This window comes from Crocodylus porosus, unplaced genomic scaffold, assembly GCF_001723895.1.
Source record: "Crocodylus porosus isolate Cpor-Errol unplaced genomic scaffold, CroPor_comp1, whole genome shotgun sequence".
Classification (NCBI taxonomy): Eukaryota; Metazoa; Chordata; order Crocodylia; family Crocodylidae; genus Crocodylus; species Crocodylus porosus.
The window spans coordinates 38,537,968-38,564,287 of NW_017728909.1; the positions used below are offsets into that span (position 1 = coordinate 38,537,968).

The 26,320-nt window shown below is 43.7% G+C and overlaps 1 protein-coding gene across 4 annotated transcripts in view; it reads right to left on the reverse strand.

The window, feature by feature from the left end:
• Positions 1 to 26,320, reverse strand: part of PDE4D (phosphodiesterase 4D) — a 1,130,464-nt gene that overhangs the window by 190,712 nt on the left and 913,432 nt on the right. For all 4 annotated transcript variants that reach the window (XM_019532104.1, XM_019532105.1, XM_019532109.1 and 1 more), the window contains one exon: positions 9,892 to 10,083. In XM_019532104.1, the coding sequence (XP_019387649.1) occupies positions 9,892 to 10,083 (192 nt within the window). The remainder of the gene's footprint in view (positions 1 to 9,891; positions 10,084 to 26,320) is intronic.

Below are 26,320 nucleotides of genomic sequence, written 5' to 3' on the forward strand. Positions count from 1 at the left end.
CAGGGGTGACCTGATGGCCACCTATAAGTTTATCAGGGGTGACCACCAGTATCTGGGGGAATGTCTGTTCACCAGAGCAATTCAATACTACCCTATTCAAGACCATGAAATCTATGAATACATCTATTTTTTTTAGTGAACCTTAAGCCTGAGGCACAAAAAAAGCAACAAGGAGAAGGAGGACCCATCCACTTTTTACAGTAACCATTTTCCAGGAACCTAACCAGGATGGAATAGGATCACACTTATGTGCCTAAGTCCACTTACGCTTCAAACAGGTGGAATAGAATCTGGTCTTTATGCTGCAATTAGTATCTGGAGTTCCTGTCTTCTCCAAGTCTATCTCCTTTTGTCCAAAATAAAATGTAAGCCCCTCTGAGGTCTCCTCATGAATATCCAGCCATCAAATCAAAATTCAACAAAGCCTAAATAGACAACAGATTCCACCTGCCCTCTTGATCAAGGCAAACAACAGTGCTATCCACCTTGTCTTTCTGGCCTGTAACCAGGGTTGCCAACTGTCCATAAATTTGTAAAATTTATAAAATATACAACCCATAAAAATAATGGTCATACATGCATGTCCATAAAGTCTAGAAAATATTTCAATGTCCATTCAATTAACAGATAGTCAGTAGCTCTGCTCCCCCTATTGCTACCCCTGAGAACTCTGGAATGTGAAAGCGCTTGCGTATTGTGTGTGCTAGGGATTGGACTCCTCTTTACCTGCTTTCAGTGGGAGGAGGAAGGTAAGGGTGGGACTTAATAGCAGGGAGTGTGTCCAATCATAGGGCTGGGAGTATCCCTTTCCTGTGCTCAAGTTCCCTCCTGTCCACCTCATAGAATAGACATCCCCTGTGGTGGTATGGGTAGCATGGAGCCAGCCAGGGGAAGGAGTGGGGTGCCTTAGGCTCCAGACACAAAGAGCTCACCAATATAGCTTAGGAGGCAGCAATACTCATGGAATACAGGACAGACACCAGAGCCTGAGCCACTGTGTACAAGTCAGGGCACCATTGGGGTCTGTGTGTATGTCTTAGCCTTCTGTCTCCAGAGTGGGGGGTACCTCCAAAGCAGAAACTTCCACCCCGAACAGCTGCTCCCATTGCACACACTCCCTGTGGAGCATCCTAAGTCTGGGTACCCACTTTGGGGTTCTGCCTGGAGCTGGGCTTGAGCACTGGCTTACTTTGCAGCAGGCAGCTGATGCCTGTACCCAGGTTTGTTCCTCTGGTGTGCACACACATCATGGCTGCTCCAGGGAAGCTCAGAGGCTGCAGATGCTGGAAGCAGTGCCACTGCAATGAAATTTGCCACCTGGGGCAAAGCCTGCAGTGGCAGCCCACCTTCACCCTGTGCACAGATTCAGCAGGCACATACCCCACCATGCTTGCACGGGGGTGCGTGCAATGGCAGAAACTCCCCTTCCCCCATCCCCACCTCTCCTGGATGTGCTGTTCGTGGCTCCGTTCCATGCCCCACCCAGGCTGGGCAGCACCTGTTGGCGCCCATTCACATTAGCATCTGAAGTGGCTACCTGCTTGCCCTCCTGCCCTCCCCCCGCCTTGCTATGGCACTGGCTGGAAGTGAACAGAGCCAGTACCCAGGACTCCTGGATTCCTTACATCAGTCTCCTAAGGGACCACTTGCAGTACATCCCCTCTGGGGAAGGGGGAAGGCAGTTCCATCCATGGATTGTGAGTGTGCACGTGAGTGTGAGTATGAGTGTGAGTGTGTGCACATATGCATTAATTCAAATTATATTATATAACATAATGTAAAAAATATATCATTAAAAAGTGTGGTTGTCTGTAAAAAGTTTTCAGATTGTCAGTAAAAATATTCTTGGATTGGCAACCCTGCATGTAACTTGGGAATGATCTTTATCTTAGACCCTTCTCCAGGTCTTTACATCCTTCCCATATATCAGTTTTACAGCTTCTCTATCCATGCACACAGTCAAACTCTTATTTATCTCTCAGATTCTTGCATTTTGACTATTGCAGAATCCTTTTCTCTGACCCTAACAAATGCAATCTTGCATGCTCAAATCCATTTAGAATGCTGGTGCCTGTCACTTTGAACATCACTCTTCCTTTTGCATCCATTCACTCTCTTCTATTTCTCTATTACATCAAACATAAGCTGCTAGTCTTCAGTTTCAAGGCCATTTGCTATCTATCTTTACCCTACCAAGCATCTCATCCACTGCTGAGTGAATTGACTCCCATCTGCACTCAACAAATTGTGCCATCATCCACTGCTTTGTTTCTACACTGCTTTCCCTTCACTCCTTGGAGAGCCCTCATAAACATCTAAAAAGCTATCTCATTAGCCTGCTTCAAATATTTTCCCAAACTTTTCCTTTCTCTGGCATCTGTGCAAAAACTTGACAATCAATAGACTGCAGGTACCACTGTCTATCATGCTAACTGGTATTGTCTAATTGTTTTCCAGTTCTCTCCTTTCTATCTGCTTGCATCTATTTGTTGTCTAGTCTTATTCCAAGACTGCAAGCTTTTTGGGGGCAGAGGCAGTCTTCCATTCATAGTTTATATAGCATCTTCCTTGTTCACAATATAGTTCTGGTCCATGCCAAAAAGTGACAGAAGTTCATGGGGGTTCATGCAAATAAAAAATAAGATCATGGCCTCAGTGCCCACAATACTGCCATCTGTGTTTACATTTACTTATAACATTTTGCATTTCTCTTTACCATATTTACTTGTATCTATGATGACTCTGAATTTAAGATGACCTCCCCAATAAATCTGTTATAATTTTCCATGTATAGAATCTAGTTATTGGAGACTTGTCTTCAACTCTTTAACTCATACACACACACTGCTACAGGGGGGACTAGCAGTGGGAAGGCAGGTGGTATGGGGAAGTCAAGCAGTTTGGTCCCTGCTTATGCCTACCCTCCTTCCACTAACTATAGCCACAGCTGCTGCCTGTAGTCACCCCCTATCCTATCTCTGTACCAAGCTACCTCCCCCATGTCTCCCCCACCCCTGAAGCCTCTGTGCCAGCTGCAAAGGGAACTGTCAGCAGGTGCAGGGCTGGGGGGTGCAGGTCTTGCTACTATGCACACCCCGGGAGGGCTATGGGCTGGGGGGCTGTGCCGGACTCTTCCCGGGGGATGCGAGGCCCTGAATCTGTGCACACAATGACAGCAGGTTGCCACCCACCATGACTGCTGGGAAGAACCTGGTGCTGCCACTGGCTTCAGCCTGCAGCAGCAATCTCCTCTCATCCCGCATGCAGATCCGGGGGCATGTGCCCAGCACAGGCCTCCAGCCCGCAGCCCTCCCAGGGTGCACATAGCAGCAAGAGACCATGCCCCCCACGCCCTGCACCCACTGACAGTTCCCCCTGTTTTGCTCCCTGCTGCAGCCCTGGGAGAGGCCAGTGGTACCTGCCTGCAGCTGCTGGACTGCTCCGTGCCCCTCCCCCCATCCCTTCCCTAGCCCCAGCCTCAGTCCCTCCCTACCTCACCACCATGGGAATGTATCCCTATTTTTTACCTTATAAGCTGGGTTCCCTTTATGTGGATCTGAGTTAGGTGTAGTTTTCCAAGAATGTATGTACCACATAAAGCGATGGAAACCTATATGATAGTATTTATCTGCTTTTTTGGTTGCCTAATGCTACTAAAATCCAAACCAGCAGCCTAAAATCTGCTTATATTAATAATGGAAATGGCAGCAATTTCTAAATTATTTTGGAAGCAATACACTTCTTTCCCTCCAAGTGCATATTTACATGCTATGAAATACATATTAAAACCATAAAGATACTGTAAATGTAGTATCACAACTGATTAAACACTCAAGAGTCAAGAAGTTCCAGACTTGAAAGTTTATTCTGCAGTGTTAATCTAACAAAGTTGTATACCCTATATATTTATAATAGCATTTAGAGACATGTGTGTGTATATGTGTGAGTGGTATGTGTGTACGTGTGCACATGCATGCATGGGTGTGTGTAGCGGTCTCTTTATATAAATATGTATATATAAATATTTGAATATATTTGAAAAAGGAGAATATAATTGCATGTAAAATGGCAAAGTTAACAGTGTTAGACCAACTTTATCTTTTGAAATGTATCCTGACTGAAACCTTGATTCCTTGACTTTAACAGTCCTTCAATTTTGGGACTAGAAATTTTATTTGCGTTAACACTTTACATTTTTTGAAGGAAAAATAAATAAACTTTTTAGCTTGGAGAATTTATGAGCGTTTCTGATTTCACTGACAGGACCTTCCAGTTCTTTGAACTGTATCAATTTGTCTTCGATACTAATAAATCTATCTGGTCTTAACAAAATCTTTCTGAGTTGTAGCCACAAGTTCAATCACTAAACTTCAGGGAAATTGAGGAAAAATAGCTGACTGTTTTTAATTGTTATGTTGGCCCATAGAGCAAAAATTATCTCAGACATTTCTGAGCCACACAGATCAAGAATTATTACAATTAATATCACATAGAAGCTGGCCTAGTGTTTAAATTTGCAGAAGCTGCTTGAAGTTTGCCAAGCTTAATGTACAAAAAGAAGCTAATGATTTAACTTTGCCTTTAGAGCCCTCATTTTAATTTTTGTACGATTCAAAGAATGGTAAGAATCAGAAGACCACATAGAAGGTGACATTAATCCAATATTAACAACTGCCTAAGGTGAGATTTGCTTGAGTAACAAAGAAAATAACTGGATATACAATTGCTTATAAAAATATTGGCAAATAATGTAACATAAATGTGCAAATACTACAAGACAAAGGGGATGAAAATTAGGCTTCAGTTGTGGTCTTAAGATGCTTATGTATCTGTTGCCCTGAAGTGAACACTTAATTGTATGGGTAAAAAAATGGATGAAGCCTGATAAATGTAATAATTACATATATGCTACTATCCTCACTCTCTTACAGTATCAGGACAGTTCAATAATGGAAGAGAGAAAAAAGTACTTGGTAGAGTGAGAAGTACTTAATTCTCTAGGCTCAGGACAGACATTCAAAAAGCCTGAGCCTGACTTGATTCAATCTTTTCAGGTTAGTCTAACCTGCCTAGGCTAAACTGGTTTGTAACCACAAAGACATCCCAGAAATGCAGGCACATGCTTCCAGTGGCTTAGGCTAGAAGACGGAGGACACTAGAACAGGCCGCCCTGCCTTTCCACAGATTCCACAGTGCTGAGCGGGGGGGAGGGGGCAGGCCCCCACAGGATGCTCTGATTCGGGAGGGATTCCTGTAACAGAACAGACATTCAGTGCACATAAACTAGTTTGAAAATGGCCAAAACCAGTTTGAGATAAACCTGATTGAATGTAATATCAGACTTAACTGATTTGGCTCAAGCCAGTTTATACAATGTAAGTCCCAGACCCCTTGCACGTTTAAGTCAGAGACCTCCATCATCCCAGCATGCTCTCTGGGCTATGCTGTGCTCCGCTCCAGAGAGCTGGACTGGCCCCTCCCCTCTGCTCTCAAGCCAGAGCAGGGGCAGGGTGTGGCCAGACACTGGCCTGCCATGGCCCCTGGGGCAAATTTCTTCCTCTGTCCCCTTTCACCCCTTACTGGCAAACCCTGTGGACCTCCACAGTTTTTCTGCATCCTGGCAGAGACAGAGTTAATTCCTCCCTCTGTCCAGCTTGCCTGCAACCAGGGAGGGGATTAATTCCACAGCGGTCTGGAGTGGGAGAGAGAGGCAAGCCAGTCCCCTGTGATCCAAGAGCTAAGACATGTAGAACCACACTGAGAGGTGGGAAGTGTTGGCAAAGACCTGACAATCATCACACTTATGTGCTGGAGATAGAGTTAAGGGAAGTTGCAGACCAAAGAATGCAGAAAGCTACATTTACATTATAGAGCAGAACCTGTAAAACCTAAACAAAGCCTTCCTGAATGCCTGGCTGTAAGGAGACACTCTGCCTTCAAGATTATGTAAGGCTTTCTCTTGTCTTCTTGCTTTACATTTCAAGTTAGACTAAGTTGTGTATGCTGTGTTTTACTGTATCTGGGCTGTATTTTAGCTTAGGTGATTTTTGGTAGTTCACTGTCGTATGCTTTGCAAATTGCTATGTTCAATACATGCTTGCTTCAGAGAAATACTTTTTTCTATCCCATCCCCATGCTTAGTCTGACAGCAGCTTCCTACCCCCCCACCTCTGCTTCAGGCTCATGGCTGGTATCCTGTGTGTCCTGCTAGCCTCAGCTGGTGCCTGGCCATGCCCCCTCCACTCCAGCAGGGAGGGATGAGTACCTTGGAGGGCATCTTTCTTTCCTCCCCTTTGGCAGTGGCTGGCAGGCATGCTTTAGCACCCCCCGGGCTTCTGGCTTGAGCCACTGCAGGCACATGCCTGCATTTCCTGGTTTAACAGAGAATGTCTGTCCAGTTATTAATAAGTTTAAGCTGAGCAGCTTAGACTAACCTGCAAACAGTGAATCAATTTAGGCTCAGGCTTTTTGAATGCCTGTCCCTAGCCTCACAGTTCAAAATGAAAGCAAGCAAGAAGGAGAATGACTCTGTAGTGCAGTGATTCAACGCTAGCTGGGGCAGATGGAATCCTGAGTTCTTGCCCTTGCTCCCTGGACAATTTCTCCATTTTATATTACTTAGTCTTTGAACAAAAATGGGAAATAGTCCTGACAGCAGAGACTAGAACTCAGGTCCAGCCCTCCCAGATGTGTGCCCTAAACACTATGCTATAGAATCAGGCCCTCTTTGCTTCCTCTCCTTCCTTGCAGTCTTGCCTGTACAGTGGCCAACTTCATCTGGAGGGATGGGTACCTCAATCCAGCCTAGATTTGACAAAGGATGGACACTTAATGGCCTCTCTTGGGAGAAAGGTAATGTGGGCTAAGGAAGTCCTAGAATCCAGGTCTCCCACTTGATGGATGGAAGTATCACAGCCTCTGCCACCTCCTATGCTTCTTCCCATGTTTATGAATGGAAGTAGCAGTTACTGCCATGCCTTGTGCTGAACTCCATGTTCTTGGATTGCCTTAGTGACATTGAGAACATGTTTACCAGAGCTCCTCAGGTTTCTCAGTTTCTGAATCCCAGTGGGATTTAGGTGGGAACTATATGCCTGATGCTCAGATTGGAGAAGTTCTGGCCATAGGCAGAATTGCAGGTGCATAATTAACTTTTTGGTCAAAAAAGAAGCACTTAATAAGTTTAGGCAGCTGAGGAGCAGGCCTTTTCAGATTTCAGTTTTAGAAATAAGCACCTAAAACAAGATACAGGAAACCTTTACACATTGAAGTCTTCTGTTTTTTCAACTGGGCATTCTATATGTGCAAATGCAATGTGTTTTCACATCCCGATTAGGCAAGGAGAGGTCATGTCTCACTAATTTGTAGTTTCAGATTGCTCACATAGGCTAGAATTCATCCCAGCACAAGGCCAATATAGTGTTTAAATCTGCGGGGCTTCAGTTGTGGATAGACTTTATGCTGGATCCATGCATAGAGCTGTATTTCACTCACAATGACCTAAGTAGGAAAAAATACTACTGGGAAAGTAAGTGTGTGTGGGGGGGAAAGGGGGGAGGCAAAACAATATCTGATGCATGGACAGCAAATAGTGGTCCCCAATTCCTTATTGCAGCAGTGGAATACCATTTGAATTCTCACTTGGTATTGGGAAATATAGCACCCCGTAGCCTGATGACCGATTCTGTACATTGTGTTTTGTTACTTCTAAATCAGTAGACTCAGTGGATTTTTTAATAATTTTTATAACATTAATCTTAACATTTGAATTGAGGTCTGATGTTTTTATGTTTCACTTCATTAATCACTTGGAAACTCTGCAAGCCTCACAGTCTGTTTTGGAAGTTTATAATTTAATCATAAACATTTACTCAGCAACGAAAGTTGGAAAAAAATCATTTAGCCATTTTTCATTTTCAAAAATGAAATGAATTTCATTTAAAAATGAGCAGCAGCCAGAGGGTTACATGTGTTTTCAGTGTCTTACATTCATGTGAGAAACACGAATTTGTATCTATAAGTGTTTGCAGCATTACCCCATTCGCAGGTGTTAAAAGTTAAAAGCACTGGGGAGACAAACAAGACCTTTGTTAAAATTCTACTACTAAATTCAAGGGAAAGTTGGAGTGATTTCTTATCTCTGATGGAATTCTCCCCCCCCTTGAAACTGCTAAATCATTTCAGTCAGAGCCTCAAAAGAACTTTAGAAGGGAAACATATTCCCTTTGGAATGAATGGGGCTGTTAGAAAATGAAAACAAACAAAACAATTCAATGCGCAGGTACTTTCTTCCAAACGTTTACCCCCCTGACCAATATGTTACTGTGGCAGGGCACTGTGTGTGCCTGCCACTGTAAGGCCCTGAAACTGGCAGCCACCAGGTGCCTAATGAGGGCAGCCATTTTAGATTTAGGGCTGCCCATATAAACAGGACAGTTCAGCTGTGAGAGGGCAGGCAACAACATCACTTGGCCAGAGGGCTGCTGATATCATCTGGAGGTAAGGAAGGAGCTGTAGGGGATGGTAAGGAGGCTCCTGGTCCTGGGTACAACCTAAAACTGCACCCTGATGGGAGTGGGTGGCCTGGTGGGGCACTCAGTAGTGCGGGAGCCCCTAGGAAATGCCAGGCCAGTGATCACCCCTGTGAAAGGCAGCTTGGGGTGCCTTAACCCCTAGCCCCCACCACTGGGTGGGTAACCCCTTTATGTAGAGGGCCCAGAGGGTGGACCCCTAGAGGGAGTGAGGGGCTGGAGACTCCGACCTGATCTAGAGACTACCCTTAACTGGCCCATGCTGGGTCCAGGACCAAACTGGTCAAAAGGGCCAGGGTCCCACCATGAGGGATGCCCAAGAGCTGAGGGCCACGGGTTCCAACTGGCCTGGAGGTGGGCCATGGCTGGTAGCCAAAGGTCCCAGGGGGACCACACCTGAGAGAGAAAAATGGCTTCAGGGTACTACATAGCCTGAATGAAGGTAGGGTAGGCCGCCTGAAAGGAGGGATCTTGGAGGGATCCTGATAGAAGGATTTTGGGGCCCAGTGTGGGGCCAGGATGATGAGAACAACTAGATGCCATCTGTGAGGCTTGGGCTGAGGTATAGGGGAGGAACAGAGCTGCAGAGTGCCCCCTGGCATCAGGGCAGAGAATGGGCAGACTCCCACTGAATTTACATCTTTATTAGTCAATTAAGATCAAGGTGTGGCAGGCGAGAAGGTGGGCGGTTAACCTGAGAACAGGTGGGCGGGCCACGGTTGGACCAGCCTCAAGCAGGCCCCGTTACAGTTACATTATCAAATAAATATTTTTTTAGGAAATGGCAACTTATTATATTTTATGTGCCAAGTGATTAACCCTGTCAAAATAGTTCTTGCTTAAATAGAAGAGAAAAATGAATAAATTCTCCAGTGCCTTGTTCTACTTGCCGGCAACCATGTGCAAATCCAGTGCACGTGAATTATCGCAGGCAATTCAGGACTGAGAGCCGCAGTAAAAATATCCTTTGGTTAAGAAGCCAAATAAAGTTGTTTAAAGAAACCAAAAAACAAACAAACAGAACACTAAAAAAGTAGCATATTCAGCAACTGAGAGGGCATTCTAAAAATAAATATATAATTTAGCCATCAGAGTTCCCAGGTTGGGGTGATACACTTACGTTGGTTATTTTAAAATGACACTGACAAAATTAAGCAAGTGCATACAAATATTAAGTATTCCCTGCTATGTCCTCACACTACAAAATGACAAAGCACATACAAACTTCAGCAGTATAAGTACATGTTGTGTTTGAGTTCAGAAGGGGATTTAGGATTGGAACTGCATAACAAACCATTTTCTTTGGGCTTGTGGTTAACACAAGATAAAACATTAGCTGACATTTTTTGCAAACACTTACATGTCACTGGCAATGGAGGAGTTCCTGGACATGGACTTTGGAGAAAGGTCATAGTCACTATCTGACCGGTAGAGGAAGGACTCCCTCCGTTGACTGTGGACAAAGTTTGCCTGGAGAATTAGCCCTGACCCAGGGCTTGTCATGGGATCCAAGGGACTCCGTCCCGATGATGTGCCATTGTCTACATCAAAACTATAAGAAAGGGGAAGAAAAAGATTTATGCTACAGGTCTAGGAGTTTTATATAAATAACAATTGCAGCTATAAGAACCTATCACAAAATTTCACTTGCTGATACCTCTTGTTAACAGCAGAAAATCTAGAACTGGTCAACTACACTGTTAAGTGCTGATATGCAAGAAAAGCAAAAATGAGGGGAGAGATTTTTGAGGGAGAGAGAGAAAAATACTATTAAGGCTTATTAAAGGCTACATTCTTTTCAGGACATGATATGTCTGCTTTGTGCTTAGGAACTCAATATGTGTACCTTGACAATTGAGAAGTATGCTGTCTTCCTGTTCCTCTCACTAGTCTTCACCTTTCCTGACCTTATGCCCTTGATCTCCCTCCCACCTCTCACCTGATGACTCCTGCTTCTCTGATATCAGGGACCTATCACTGTGATATGTGAGCACTACTCCAATATTGAAACAACAATTGCCCCTTCCCCCCCTTTTTTCCAGCTGCTAAGAGTTGGATGCTTGACTAGACTTCAGGACCACATCCAGATGAGCAAGCATGTGCCTGTTGTGGCATCTCAAAGGAGCTGGAGATGCCACAGGCGGCATGCTAGGAACAAAAAAAAAAAAAAAAAATGCAGCGTGCATTCTACATTTGATACTGGAAAATCCCAGTATCAAACAAACAAACAAACAAACAAACAAACAAACCGCCCCCCCCCCCGAAAAAATTCAGCACATGTCAAGCTCCTGGAGAATCCCCTGAGGCAACTGGAGGCTTGGTCCTCCATGCTGCTGTATGCCTCTGGTGCTCCAGCACCCTGCCTCAGCATGCTGCCAAGCCAGCGCTATGTGCCATATGAAACCCCCAGGTCTCAGGTGGCACCAAGCACTGCCAGCGGTCTCTGCCAGAGGCGGGCCTCAAGTGCCCTGACAGCCTGACTGGCTGCTGCTGCTGCTGCGGGGCTGGGGGGGCTGTGTGCCATGTTGGGGGGGTAGGTGGGGGACCCACCCTTTCCATATAGTGTCTACCATCCCAACCCCCGCCACAATACCACCCCCACAAATCACTCCCACCTGCATACCCACCCTCAACTGCCATGCTGCAGCCATGCTCCATGCCCACACCAGTGCTGGGACATGTGGCCCCAGCCTAGGGAGGCTCCTGGTTCCAGGAACCACTTGTGGGGTGTGATGGGCTGGGGGTAGGGGTAGAGGTGGCAGCAGAGGTGTGTGCGAGAGAGAGAGAGATGGGTTTTGGGGATAGGGGTATGCTCCAGGTAGGAGAGGCCACCAGAGCTCACAGCCCCTGCTAAAGCAGCCTGTACAGGGGTAGGCCAGCCTGAAATGGAAGGGGCTTTCCCAGCCCAGTCCCTGAGCTCCAGTCGAGGGCTTTGCAGGAATGGCATGGGGATTGCTGGGGCTTGGGCACAGGTGCAGAGAGCAGAAGAGTAAGGGCTGGCACTGCTCAGAGCCATAAAGTAGCTGGTAGGACAGCTGCAGTTGGACTCATAGCCTGGTGTTGTGACAAAGCTGCTGCTGGTAGGGAGCTAGTTGGGGCAGGGAGGGGCTTTAGGTTAAGAGTAAGGGGCATTGGAGGGGAGGGGGCTGTGGGATGAGAGTGAGGGCAAGGGCATAGACAGGACACTAGGATATCAGTTTTGCTCAGCACCCTAAATCCTGGTGAGTGAAGGGGGCAGGGGCTGCTCTGATTTTGCTTGATAAAAAAACCTGAAAGCAAATGCAGTGTATAAATATTTAGAATTAATTTTATGCTGATGATAGTGGCACTGGTAGGCTTCCAAATTGCTTTAAAATTGTAAATGTATCAATAAAACATTGCCCAACTGATCTCTCTATATATGTTGTGGTGTTTCATTTTAATTGCAGAGGAACATGGATTTTTGGTATTTTAATGAGATAATTTGGGGTGGGTTTATCAGAGAATGTGCCATTTTTAAACAGGGAACACTAGGATCTCTGCTGGTGAGGCAAGTGGTGAGACCTGAGCAGAGAAGCCTGCCCAGGGCCAGTACCATGGACCCAGCTGGAAGGCAGATGAGGTGGCTGACCTCCTGGACATTTGGGGCCAGGAGGACTTGCTTTGACATGTCAAAATGGGCCACCGCAATGAGCACATCTTCCAGGCGATAGCTTCCCTGATGGCAGAGTGGCACCACCAGAAGACATGATAGCAGTGCCACACAAAGGCCAGCTGTGCAGCCATGGCCCACTAGCAGCTGGCCCAGAGGTGTAGGAGGCTGCAGTGCCCATACCACAGCCCAGGTGGCTGTGCGGTCCCCATCTGGGTCTGGCAGGCACACAGCCATGGGGCTGCAGGGCCAAGGGAGTGGATGTAATTGCAGATGGCAGCAGGTCACAGCCAGGTGACAGCTCCCACTGCCAGACTGCTGCAGTGTGTAGAGGGTACAAAGGCCATTCTAGGTTAGCGCCGCTACAGCAGTCCAGCTGGCACAAGGGGTAGTGTCCTCAGATACCAACTGGCTGAGCCTTAGAAGCTCCCTGAGCTGCTCACCAGGGCAGCTTTTTATACTGCTGGGGCTGAAGATCAGGGAGGAGCTGGGCAGGGTTGGTGGCCCAAGTGGCACAATTTTCCCCACACCAAAGTTTATATTCAGGCACATGTGCTAAGGCACATATCTCCAACATAAATTTGTGCTGCTGATAATTGAACTGCTGCAAGGGCACGTGCCTGCATGTGTGGACACACCCCAGGGCAGTGTCTGTGTGCATTTATGTACTGGGGTACTTGTTACTATAAAGTTAAGTCAAAGAAATGAGCTCTGCACTCTGCCAAGCATGGGACAATTTGTGGCCACTCTGATCTCTTGTTTTACTGAGTTCCATTGTCTGGATTCAGCTTCTGTGAAAAACCTGCCTATTCCTCTTTTATGAATACTATTGGTAAATCATTTCACTGTTTCCAGGGAACATGGTGTCATAGGAAGCCATGGCCATAGAAGAAGTGATCGCTCTAGTTACATGAAAAGCTAATTGCACAAAGAGATTGGAAAATTAGAACAAAGACCTTGAACTGGACTCTGTAACAATGGGAAATGAATACGGAGTGTAAGCACTGGGAAGATGCATTCATAGCAACCCAGGCTGCCTAGCAACCTGACAGCTGCATTCTGTACTAAAGGGAGGGGTTTTTGGAGCCTGTAGCTAAATTTCAAGATTTAATGAGGTGTAATAATCTACCCTAAAGGTCATGTATGTGTGGACAGGCATCTCAGGTCTGTGTCTGATAGGTGACAGCATAGTCTTCTAGCCAGCCCCAGATAAATGTGAGCAATTCTTGTAATCCTAGCTATTTGTGCCTCTAAATCAAATAAGCAATTTTAGTTCCAATATTATGTAACAGGAAAGGTATTTGGGATACCTGCTACATTATACATCTCTTGTAACCCTGCTGACATACAAATATTGGAAAATAAAAGTTAATTCTAAAAGAATGCTATTAATGTCTGTGGTGGTGAACTTGATAAAGGAGGTCAGCTCAAACATATGACAAATGTCAACATTGAATGAAATAATTGTGTCCAGCTTGATCTCTCCATCCTTTCCAAGCAAGCAGCCAGGAAAGAAAAGAGGCACTTCAGAGTGGAAAGTGAGTAGAGTAATTGATGATCCACTACAGAGGTTTATAGGCAGAGAAAGGAGACGGTAATATCCAAAATACATTATGCTAGTTTGTAAAGACAGAGTTTCTTAAATAAGGAACTTTTTAGAGAACATGCTTAGAGAAAACACACATTATATCTCAGTTATATATCTACCAATAGTTGAGGAAACAGTGTTCTATGTCCGATTACAGTCAGGTTTGCACACGTGCAATAGCAGGTAACTGCTTCATTACCAGAGGTAATTTATTTGTAACTACCATCTACCATTGCTAGTAGCTTATAGAGTCAGAAGAGTTGGTGTTTCATGGGGTGATTTCATTTTCATTTCCTTTTGCTTTTTAATTAAACCATCCAAAAAGCAGCTATTACTTTTCCAGACATGGTTATGAACTGCCTGGAAAAGGATGAATTCATGGTTTTAGTTTGAACATTTTATTTAATCTTTTCTATAGTCATTCCTCCTTGAACTTCAGGCAGTCTGTTGTACTTTAGCTGGATTTCACTGGAATCTCTCACTGCCGTATATTCCATCCATCACAAATGGTTGAATATAGAAAAGGAAAATAAACCTTCTCTAACAATATTCAACACATCAGTGTTCAAAGAGGATCTAAGATGAAGAGATGCTTTCCGAACAATGCATTGGTTAAGTAGTCAGTAATAAATACACATTTCTAATCTATTTCTTTAAATTAAAGTTCCTTTCACTCACATGTGAGTCCTTTTCCTGTGTCCTTAGACACCCTGTCATTGTGGGCCTCAGAGACTTTCTGAATCTCAAATTAGCAGAATACTATAATTTGAGAAATAAAGTGTAGCACTTAAGGGCTCATGATTATCTAGCTGGTTATTTTTGGCCACCTTCAGAAATTGATGGATTGGCTCCGTCCTCCATCCAGATTCAGCTCACTCGTTTAAAACGCTCCTTCCATTTGGCTCTACTTACATCTCTACTCAGTGCCCCAGAGTTTGCTCACACCGTACATCTATTTTGCCTTCCCATAAACTACATTCATTTCTTTAAGTACACCTGATATCTGGCAAAGTAGCCTGGCTAATATTCACCAAACACTCTCCCACTCATTTGTCCTATATGTAAGGACACGACATGGCACTTTATTTGCCTGCTTTAAAAACAAACTTACAAACAAACCCCAATTACTTCTCAATATAGCAAAAAATCAGAAATCCAATTTCTGCTTGAATCTTTAGACTGGTACATTTGGGGAGCAGGAAATATATATTCACTAAGTAGTATGTTAGAGTACTGGAAAAAGCCCTGGACTAGGACTTTGAGAACTGAGGTTCTAGTCCCAGCTTCACCATTAGTCTGCTCAGGGATCCTGGGCAAGTCACTGCTGCCCTCCTGGTTTCAGTTACTTCTGTAAAATGGGGATAATGATCCTGATCCCTTGGTAAAATGCTTTGATGTCTACTGATGAAAGATGTTTTATGAAAGCTACCTATTATGATGACAATAAAGGACAATACATACCCTGCGCTTATAAGATAACACCCAAAATTCTCAAGACTTGCTAATTGACGTTTCAGATGTGCTATTTACCAGCAGGCCCTGCTGATCTGTGTGCAGGTACTGGGCAGATTTTAGAAGTGAGGCACTTTATTTAGTTCATATATATACAAATAATTTACCTTGAAGTAAAAGGGCCATGGGCCTTTATATATGAAAAACAGCCTTTTGTGCAGGTCTCCTCAACCATGGAATTAGTTAAATTAACACAGGGTATTTTATTAGAGTAACACAGTATTTGGGGTTAATGTCAGTTTAGGTTTTCTTAAGTTGTTTTGTGTTAGTGTACTGTTCACCCTGGCAGATGGTGTGAATTTTTCACTTTTTTTTTCTCCCAGGTTAAATTGTACTTCACTGCAGAAGATTTTACCCTTCACTGTACAAAAGTTTATGTTTTAAAAGTATTTAAAATTTTAAAATACATAAGTTGAATAGAAATGACAGAGCTGTCACTAAATTGTTTTAGTCATGAGGGGCAACAACCTGCATTTCTGGATATACACATCTATGGATGAGGCCAAAGAGATGTTTCCGTTTGCAAAAAGGTTGGAGTTTTATTTGTGCTGCCTTACTGGGCCCACCATGAGGGTATCAAAAATGAAAAAGGCCCTTGGTATACTAACCAGCTATTGAGTTTGCACAGAATGGCTAGCATCTCTCTCTTACCTAAGTATTTAATTAAAAATGTGGATTAATGCTGCATTTGAGGGAAACAAGTCAGATGTGCAATGGAGAGGGGCAGTTTGGGTTCTTGAACTTTCATCCTGCAGCCTGGAACTGAGTTTAGAGTTGTTATACTGCTACTTCCTTTCAGCAGACTCCCTCCAGTGAAAAACTAGATTTTTGGAACTCAGCTGATACACACATCCTCCTGTTTAGCACACATATCAGCCCCAGAAAAGGAGGGTAGAAAGGTGCATATTGTCACAAGAAAGATACACTGCTTACACAAATTTCAACCACTGTGAATCCATCATTGTGGGTTTCTGTCAGTAGACAGTTACTTTGCACTGGTAAGTGACAAGGTGGTCATGTTAGGTTGCAGAATTCAGTGTGGAATGAACTATACACCATAATACCTAAGCTAGATAAATTAAATCCCAAAAGAGTTAAGAAATGCCAATGTAAACTTTGCCACTTATGGTATGCATTTTGACAAAGCTTCATATGATAAGATCACTTATACCTTTGTGCACTAGAAAAGGAAGGATTTCAGTTTTCACCAGTCAAGAGTTCACATTTTAAAAATATTTAAATTAATACATTCCCCCCCACACACACATGTAGAATAGGAATGACAGACCTGTTAATCATTTTAGACATGAGGGGCAATAATTTGCACTAAATCCTGCCTCATTTAGTGTTCAAAGATGAGGCTTAGTAAATCAGACAAATGACCAGGGTTTCTTTGCTTTTTCACATCCAATGCATCCCCCATGTCTTAATCACTGCATGCTGCCCAAACCTAAAACTAACAAAAAGTCATTAAGGTTCAGGGCAGAAATTACACATAAACTAGTTTAAGTGATCAGAAACTGGTTTAAACCTGCAACAGAACATAAGCTCAGTGTACATAAACCAGTTTCAAAATGGCTGAAACTAGTTTAACATAAGCCTGGTTGAATGTAGTATCAGACTTAACTGATTTGGGTCAAACCAGTTTATGTAACTTCTGTCCCAGATCCCTTCCTAGTTCAAGTTAAATCACTGTCCCCCAGCATGGTTTCCAGCCTTGGTCTGGGCTGTTCTGTCTGCTTCAGAGAGCAGGGCTGGCCCACACCTCTGCTCCCTAGCTAGAGCAGTAAGGGCTGGCTAACAAGGGAGTGGAGGGTAGGGGAGGCAAGCCTGGCTGGGGATGCAGCACCAGTCTACAGAGGGGGGCTGCCCGCGCCCTGCAGGCAAACCCCAGCTAGAGTCTGGGGCCAGGGAGGGACATTAAACACCCCTTCCCCCACTCAAACTTGCTGCTGGCTGCAGCTGTGGACTACAAATCCCAAAGGCACCTGGAAGCAAGAAGTGGAAGTGATGAGTAACCCTGCATAGTCCTGCTGCTGCAATTCTGGACTGCAAATCACAGAGACCTCAGGGGCAGCAGGAAGAAGAAGTGAACACACAGCCAGAGAGCCATGCTCTAGTATTCCTCAGCCACTGCAGGTATGTGGCTGCATTTCCTGAATCAAAGGTAAATGTCTATTCACTTCTGTTTCAATTTCATCTGTGCAGTTTAGACTAACCTGCAAAGACTGAATTGATTCAGCCTTGGGGTTTTTGACTCTCTGTACCAAGCCAAAAGTAGTCAAGAATGCTTTTACAGTGAACAGTAAACACATGTCTCAGAAACATTACAGCTTTGAGCCTCACAACATGCTTTCAGGGCAGGAAGTACTATTACCCCATGCAATGTTCAGGAAGATTAAATGTTTTGTTCAAGGTCTCATAGGAAGTCTGTGGTAGCGGCAGGAAATGACCTAAATCTCCTGGATCCTAGTTCAATTAATTCTTTCCCTTTCAAGGAAACCCTGCCTCACATGCAACACGATGTAGCTTTTCTCTGTTCTCAGGCTGCAGCTCAAATCTTTGCTCAGCTCTACTTCTTCCTCAGTCCAATGCATGAAAAAGTAAGGCAGATATCCTGTGTCAAAAGTTATATACAGTTATGTATTAAAAACTGTATCATAATGCATGCTCACAAGAGGACAGACTTAAGATTGAGTGAGTGGCCTTTACTTTGTAACTTTTTTCCTGGGCAAATGCTTAACAACCTAGTTATTTTTTTAAAGAAGTGTCATGTTTGCATGCATTCCCTAATGTTAAGGAGACTTAGAAAAGAAAATCCTCTGTGTAGTTATTTTTCTAGACACCCAAAGCATTCTCTATTGTACAATTTGAGACAGAAGTTAGGCAGGAACTCTGATGCTAGTTCGTGCATGCTTTTCTCCTAAGAAAGGAAACAGCCATTGTCCCATGTACCTTCAATCACAGGAGAAGGCATAGCACAGCCAACAAAATGTCTGAAGCTAGGTATAAGCAGAACTGATTCTGTAAACATGTCAAGTATGTTTTGAAATTCCTAATGCTTTTTACACATCACAGCTAGTTTCTATTACAATAATATGCACATCCCGGAAACCAATCCCAGGCCAACTTTCAAGCTTAGAACTAGTCCAAAAATTAGAATTTTGGGTTTTTTGGTAAGGGGAGAGATGTTTTTTGGTTCTGGAAAATAGTAGAACTTTTTTTTTCTCAAACTCACATACAAATAACTTGCCAGATCAAATAAACTTGTGATATCTCAGTCAGATAGTCAAAGACTGGAAAAGTAATCATGACTAGTTAGAAACCCAGGGCCTGATTCTTTGCTGCATCCAGCAGCGTTTATAGGACTAAACTGAGTGTACTGTTTACGTCCTTTTGCTATGGTGTAGAAAGGAAAAGGCCTCAATTTCCTTACTAGGTTTTGGACAGTTGACCTGGGCAGGAATTGGTGATCTGTCCTACTGGCCTGCTTTTGTGCTCAGAGCTTGTTGGGCCTTCCAAAGTATGTGTGTTGTAGGTTGGTGTGTAACCCAATCACACAAGGGCTGATCACATCTGTTCTTAGATAGCACAGCCTTTGAATTTGCTCTGCTTTGGATGGAAATTATTTCATCAGGATATGCTAGTTCAGCTGATGTGGAAACCATGCCAAGTATTATAGCTCAATTATTCAAATAATGTATAAAGATTCATGTGACACTGTGTCAGCAAAAGGCATTTCAACAAAGTTGGTCATTGTCCCAAAGGATGTTAATATTACAAATTGTGTGAGCAGGGCCAGGAGAAATGAAGGAAAACAGCTTTTCTTTCAAGAAAAAAAACAGAAGTTGACTATTAGCATGAGCTGCTTTTTTACTGAAGTATTTCAGACAACCATGACTAACTTCTGCCTTGATTCCCTCAGTGAATGCAAATTCAGAGTATGAAGAGCAAAGCAGCCAAAAGCCTCCCTATATTCATCTAAAGACTTGTTCAGATTAACATGCATGTATTAAAATTGTGTTCCATTGTGAAAATACTGAATTTTGAAGAAATTTTAAATATCAACCTTAAACACTGGAGTATGCACAAGTAACATTTCTTTGGCCTACTTGAATTCTGATTAATTACCCTGACATTCAAATCCTGGAGCCGGAAAACCAACTTTTCATCCTGGCCTTTATGACCTGGAAAGAACCATGCAAAGACCACTCAGCAACAGAGATAAAAATCTAGTTTATTTCTCTTCATTAGAAGTCTTCTACAGCTAGCTTTTTCCCATGGACTCACACTAGGATTTCAGGTGTTAAAATTGGTTAATCTAGCTTCTTAAGGAGTTTAAAAAAATCTTAGAAGTTCTTGAATGGCTTCACATACTTACTTGTTATCTGAACTGAATTTCCTATAGAGACAATAACTCTTTGGGTTTCTTTAGTACAATTACTTTAGATAAATAAGTGCCCAGAGCCTCAGTGTAATAGTTTTCTGTTTCCTTTGTACCAGTAAGAAATATGATGGATGGAGGTGATGGGAATAAGTTAGAGAGAAATTTTCACAGCAATTTCAGTATAAACTATTTTATTCCACTGCCCTGCTCTTGCAACAAATATCTCAGAATAATCTATATGCTCTCCATAACACTTGAATACTTGATCTTTGTTGAAGGGATTGTACTGTAAGATTTATAATAAAGCAATATTGATAAGAAGCCTGAATTTGAATTTTTTTCTTCAGGTAAGATTAAAGAATTCAAGTCAATAATTTTGTTGTGACTTTGGATTTCTATTATTCAAACAATTCAGCAAACCACCCTTATCATTAAATCTATTTTTAGAAGTGATGGAGGGGGTGGATAGGAGGAATTCCAGCTGAAAATATAAGAAAATTTGTCATTGGATGCAATGTCTTTGTTTTAGCACCAGGAATTATCTTTACTTTGGTATCACTGGCTGCTTGTACATGCCATGGGATTTTAATTTGGTTTAGTTCTCCCTAAATTGAAACAATGGGTTTTTAAAAACACTGCTTAAGTTTAGGGAGAATTAAACTAAACTAAACCCCGTGGCATGTACACAAGGGTGGGGGCCTGATCGTTACCTGCCTCTTCGGCGGAAGCAGGGGAGCTGCCCGTGGTCCGAGCGGCCCCTGAGCTGCGTGGAGGGCCCCCAGGCAGCACCCAGCCAGGTGGTCCTGGGGGGCTGCTGCAGCTGTGGAGGGAAACACTGGGCCCCCACACAGCGCAGGCAGGCAGGCTCCAGGGAGAAAAAAAGAATAGATCAAGCTCACTGATTTTTTTTTTTTTAATTGATTTTTTTTTCCTTCTTCAGTGGAGCCTGCCTGCATGGGCTCCCACCAAGTCCCACAGCCAGGTCCCACAGCTGTGTGGGGGCCTGCCAAGCCCCAAGCATGACAGCTTCCAGAGCCCTGTGCACCATTGCATTTTGTTAGGTAGCAAACTAAAACACCTCAGAGGTGTTTTATCTTGCTACATACCAAAGTCATTTGAAGCAGAATACGTTGCTGAGTGTGCAAACAGCAATGCCATTAAAGTGGTGCAAAAGGGCATTTAAGCTGCTTTATAGGCCAATTTTGTGGCATGGACAAAGGCCCACTGTCTTTGGAAGCATTCTATATGATAAAGTATCATGCACAGAGGAAAAATACTAGGACATCATGGGATGATGATATATTTACCTAGAACAATGGACTGAAATTAAGAGAATCATAAAAATTAGGCTACTTGATGTTTGACTATAATCCACCTCTAAATATTTAAGATTTTTTTCTTATAGTATCTTAACTATTAAAGCTGCATTAAAATGACAAAGAAGCTTCTTAGAATATCTAGTCAGTCTCCTTAAAATATATTTTCAAGTGTTTGATCACTTATTCCAAATATCACAAGCAGTCAGACTTTATCATCTAGGGACACCACTCCACAGATTTAGCTATTGCATTGTCAAGATGTTCCTGATATTTAACTAAAAATGCTCTTTTCTTTAAGTTATCTTAGGTATACCTCCATATATCATCTATCTTTTGTATTAACCCTTTAAAATATGTATACACTTTATTAGATCAATTCTAATGTTCATGCTGTTGTTTCTATGTTCATTTTTATGTTCTTTCATTCTTTCTTCCTAGTGAATTTTTCCACCCATGTCTCATTTTTATTATTTTGTGAACAATTTGTGTACAACTTTCTAGCAATGTGGTACACAAGAAATGAAAGCTGAATTCCAGATATCACCATACCAAAATCACACGGATGAAGATAGTCTCCTCTTTGCTGTGTGACATTTATATATAGCCTACAATAACACTTTTCTTTTTGCAGCGTAATAAAAGTGCAAGGTAGCAAATAACAAAAAAACCCCCACAATTTCAATGAGATGCAATAATTTCTAGCATTTCTGTCATGTGAAAGTGAACAAAATATTAATTTTGAGTTTGTAATAAAGAATTCTGTCCAGGGTTTTATTTATTTTAAGTACTTTTGTACTTTTCTTTGTCCTAATAATCTAAATAACCTTATTATCACCAATTTACAGAGAGGAAAGAGAGCCCCTAACAGAAGTTAAAACAATGGCACCGCTGGAATTGGAGGAATTTTATGTCCCATCCTAAACATCATGCCACCTGCTGTGCCAGAAGTGAACAGCAGGAGGCACAATGTTTGGGATATGGCATAAAATTCTTCTGATCCCACTGTGCAACTGTGGAGCTGCTGCCAGTCTGATGCACAAACTGGGCAGGTAGCTCTGCCCCAAACCCAGGGTTTCCCTCAGTCCTGAACCAGTTCCAGACCTGGGATTATGCAAGGCCAGGAAGACAACCAGCTGATTCTTAGCCCCAGCCTTGGTCTGGTTTCAAAACCAAGGCTGCCTGGGGCAGGCTGACAATCAGCTGATTGTTGGCTTAGCTCTGGTTCCAGAAGTGCTGTATATTTAATTTATGGTGCCATACAAAAGATGTTCTGTGTATTTTATGGAATATCTTTGTGACTGGTTTGCCACTTTATGGTATCACAAATCAGATAAATGGGTAGCACCATTATTATTTATGGCATAATTAACAAATTTTTTGCACCATAATTGTAACATATGCCAGGGGCCTGAGACACAGAGATTGATTTTGCGAAGGTTCAAAGTGAAAATCTGTAGGAAGGACAGGACTGACTTTGTGAAAGGCATCTTCGTTATTTACACCCTGATGCTTTTTATAACGGTTGTACATAATAAATGTCCTTCCAATATTTGTCGCACATTATTTCATGTAATCTCTGCATGAATCACATTTTGAGAATGACTTTTTGCAGATCTAGCTATTGAAGAATAATCGTTCCTTCTTTCTCACAACATTACAGTGTACTGGTTACTCTATAGGGCCAGGAGGGAATATTTTACCCTCCTTCCCTGTGTATTTTAACGTCTGCAGCCACAGTATTCATCTAAAGATTTGGCTACCATAGTCCCCTTGCTTTGCCCGTGGCAGATTAGAACTTTGTCTTGTGTTGTGTTAACTGTATAGTTTTGCTAGGAGGTGAGACAATGGATTTGTATAAGATGGTTTGGATAGGGATGATTCTATCTCAGGAAGAGAGTTGGACTAGATGATCTCTAAAGGACACTTCCAATAGAGGTGCACTGATATATCGGTCTATATCAGATCAGCACCAATAAAAAGAAAATTTACATTATTGGCAATTGGCTTTTTTTGTCCAGTGATAATGTCACTAATAAATGCTGTGTGCATGTGTACAGCTGCAGCATGAACATGGTCAGGACTGCAGCCTGGCAGATTAGAGAGCAGCATCTGGCCAGTAGTTGGGGGGGGGGGATGTGCAGATGTGCAAGGGGCAGATCAATGTCCCCACAGCGAGGAAAGGGCTGGGGCTGGGACAGGGGTAGATGCTGCCCAGCTGAGGCAGGGTGAGGTGTGGGATGGAACCATGGAAGGCTCATCCAGGGGGTGTGGGTTGGAGAGGGAAGGCAATTCCCCACTGTGTGTGCACCCCGGGGGACACATGGGGGGCATGCGCCCCCCTGGATTTGTGCATGAGATGAAGGTAGCTGACCACTGCAGGCTTGGGGCCAGGGGCTGTGCCAGCCTCTTCCCAGCTGCGGGGCTGGGCTGCGGCTGCACTCAGGGTAAGAGGGGTGGGGCAGGGCAGGTGGTGGTGGCAATGGGAGGTGGGGCTACGGCAAATTTTGGGGTGGCTGTATCCAACCCCACAGTCACTCCTCCCAGTGCTGATGCCACCCACCCCACTCCTGCCTGCCCCAAGCATAGCCCTGGTCCAGCCCCTCCACTGGGAAGAGGCTGGTGGAGCCCCTGGCCCTGAGCCTGCAGTGAGCAGCCTGCCTTCACCCTTCACACAAATCTGGGTGGGGGCACATGCCCCTGTGCTTTCCCTGGGGGTTTGTTCATTGCAAGAAGCCACCCCTCTTCCTCCCCCTCTACACCCCCTGGACAAGCCACCTGTCCCATGCCCTGCTCCACTCCGGCTGGGCAGTGTCTGCCCCCACCCTGTCCCGTTCCCTCCCTTATTGTGGGCATCTCGATCTGCACCCCCACACCCCTCCCCACCACAGACTTATATGCCAGACGCTTCTCTCCAAACCGCCAGGATGCATATCTGGTATTGAATCGGTATCAGCCAATATGGCTAGTTAATAATCGGCCATCAGTATTGGCCAAAAGTTTATTGGTGCACCCCGACCTTCCAGCCCTACTTCTCTATGATTGTAGGATTGCCTAATTTGATATTCATTACCACTGTTAGTTTAAATTATTACTTTAAGTAGTCTGGAAACTGAAGTGGTAAAGAAACATGCATTAAAAAATGGCTGTGTGTGTAATAAAATTATTTGTAGTATTTTGTAGTTCTAAGTGGTGTTATTTCCCTCTTCTTTTGCATTTATTTCTAATAGATGTAAGAGAAAAGCTTTTGGGGAATGTTTGTATTTATTTTACAATGACTATAAATGCGTAACAACATAGCAAACCTATTGGCCAACACCAACAGAAGTGTCTGCAAATACCACCTCAATACATTCCACAGCCACCCCTTTTATGCCAAACCTCAAATGTAAATGTGAACCTAATATATCTGTAGATTATTAGAAGTAAGTTTTGTGGAAGCAGACTAGAGAAATAAAATCCAAATTCCAGGAAACTGCACTGACAACAGCCAGCTTCCTGTTCATGAATTCATTGAATTCTGGAAGTTATTATCAGAAGTTACTGAGCTGCTTTTAAATGATTTCAGAGTCAACCATGAGATGAGATGGGTATGTAGGGGAAGAGGCAGACTCTCTGATGTACAAGACCATCTGATGAAATGAACTCAAGTTCACAAAAGATTGTGGTCTATATATATCTTATTTAGTTAGTCTGTAAGGTGTACCTCCAACCTGCCTTCTTCCTGACTTGAAAACTGACTATCTCTCTCTATACAAGACCTAAACCAACACCTTCAACTGCACCTGAAAACAAACAAAACCTAATGAAAACTTCAGAGGATTCCCCAGGGCTATGCTGGGCACTTATTTTCTAGGCACTCACTCAGTAACAGAACCTGTGCAGACCACTACGTACTCCCATTAGATACCTCCTCCCAATGAATTATGCACCTACCTTTTAATAGCTTTACTTATACCATTTTACTTAAGAGAATCTGATGGGAGATAGTGATAAGAGCCTTAATACAGTCAGTGTACATCCCATTTGTTACACTCCCTAATTTCCAAGGGCCATCAATCTGTCACAGAAGAGAATTAAGTCATAGGTATAAGTTGTTCTTAAATCCAAATTAGTTTTTGTTTATCATCTTGTTAGCCTCTAGGACAGGTACTTATAAACCGTTTTGATGATATGCTTCAGTATCAATGTTTGACTGGACTTCCTGTAAGTCCCTGGGTTCTTTTCCCCTTTCTTAACAATGGCATTATTTCTACCCTTTTAAGCTAGGGGCAGACATAACACATAAACCAGTATAAGTGATCAGAAACTGGTTCAAGTCTAACACAACAGAAGTTCAGTGCACACAACCACTTTGAAAATGGCCAAAACCAGTTTAAGAAATACCTGGATGGATGGACTTAACAGACTTAGGTTAAATTGGTTTATTGAACTTCTGTCAAGAGCTGACCCTAGGGGTGTGCAGGGCCTGGGGCATATCAGCCTGTACGGGGGATGGCAAGCAACTGGAGAGTGGAGCAGGAGGGGAGAAGGGTGATGCGTAACTGGAGCGGGGAGCAGGGGGAGGGAGCAAACAGCTGGAGAGCAAAGCTGGGGGCATGTGACAGCCGCACGGAGTGGTGGCGCCCTCTGCATGTGCAGTGGTGCTGTCCACGGGACCGCCCAAAGCTTGGTTGCCCCAATTCACCCCCACAAGGGATGGCTCTGACTTCTGTCCCAGATCCCCTCCAGATTTAAGTTAACTCAGTCTCTCAGCACCCCAGGATGCTTTGCACCTCCCCTGCAAACCCCTCCCCCTGGCAGGATTGGCAGGCTAATCTTGGCCCAAGCTATCTGCTCCAGCCGAGTAGGGAGGTATGCTCTAGTGTGTCCTGGCTCCTGGCCTGAGCCACTTCAGGCATGTGACTGCATTTCCAGAATCAAAATTGAGAGCCTGAACTTGCATATCAGTTCATTCTGTGCATCTTAGATTAACCTGTGAATATAGAATTGATTTAGCCTTGGGCTTTTTGACTGTCTGTACTTAGCCCTACAGTAACCTGGAACTTCACCTGAACTCTACAGATGATTAAAGTTGTACAGCCAATGGCTCTATAAGCACTTCAGCCAATTCCTTGAGTATTGTGGCTGCCTACAACCTTATCAGGGGCCAACAGCAGGGACTTGGGGAAAGTCTGTTCACTAGGGCCCCCCTTGGGGTCACCAGGAACAATAGCCACAAGCTGAGGGAGGATCAGTTTAGGTTAGATATTAGGAAGAACTACTTCACTGTAAGGGTGGCCGGAGCCTGGAATAGGCTTCCCAGAGAGGTGGTGCTCTCACCTTCCCTGGAGATCTTCAAGAGGAGACTGGATA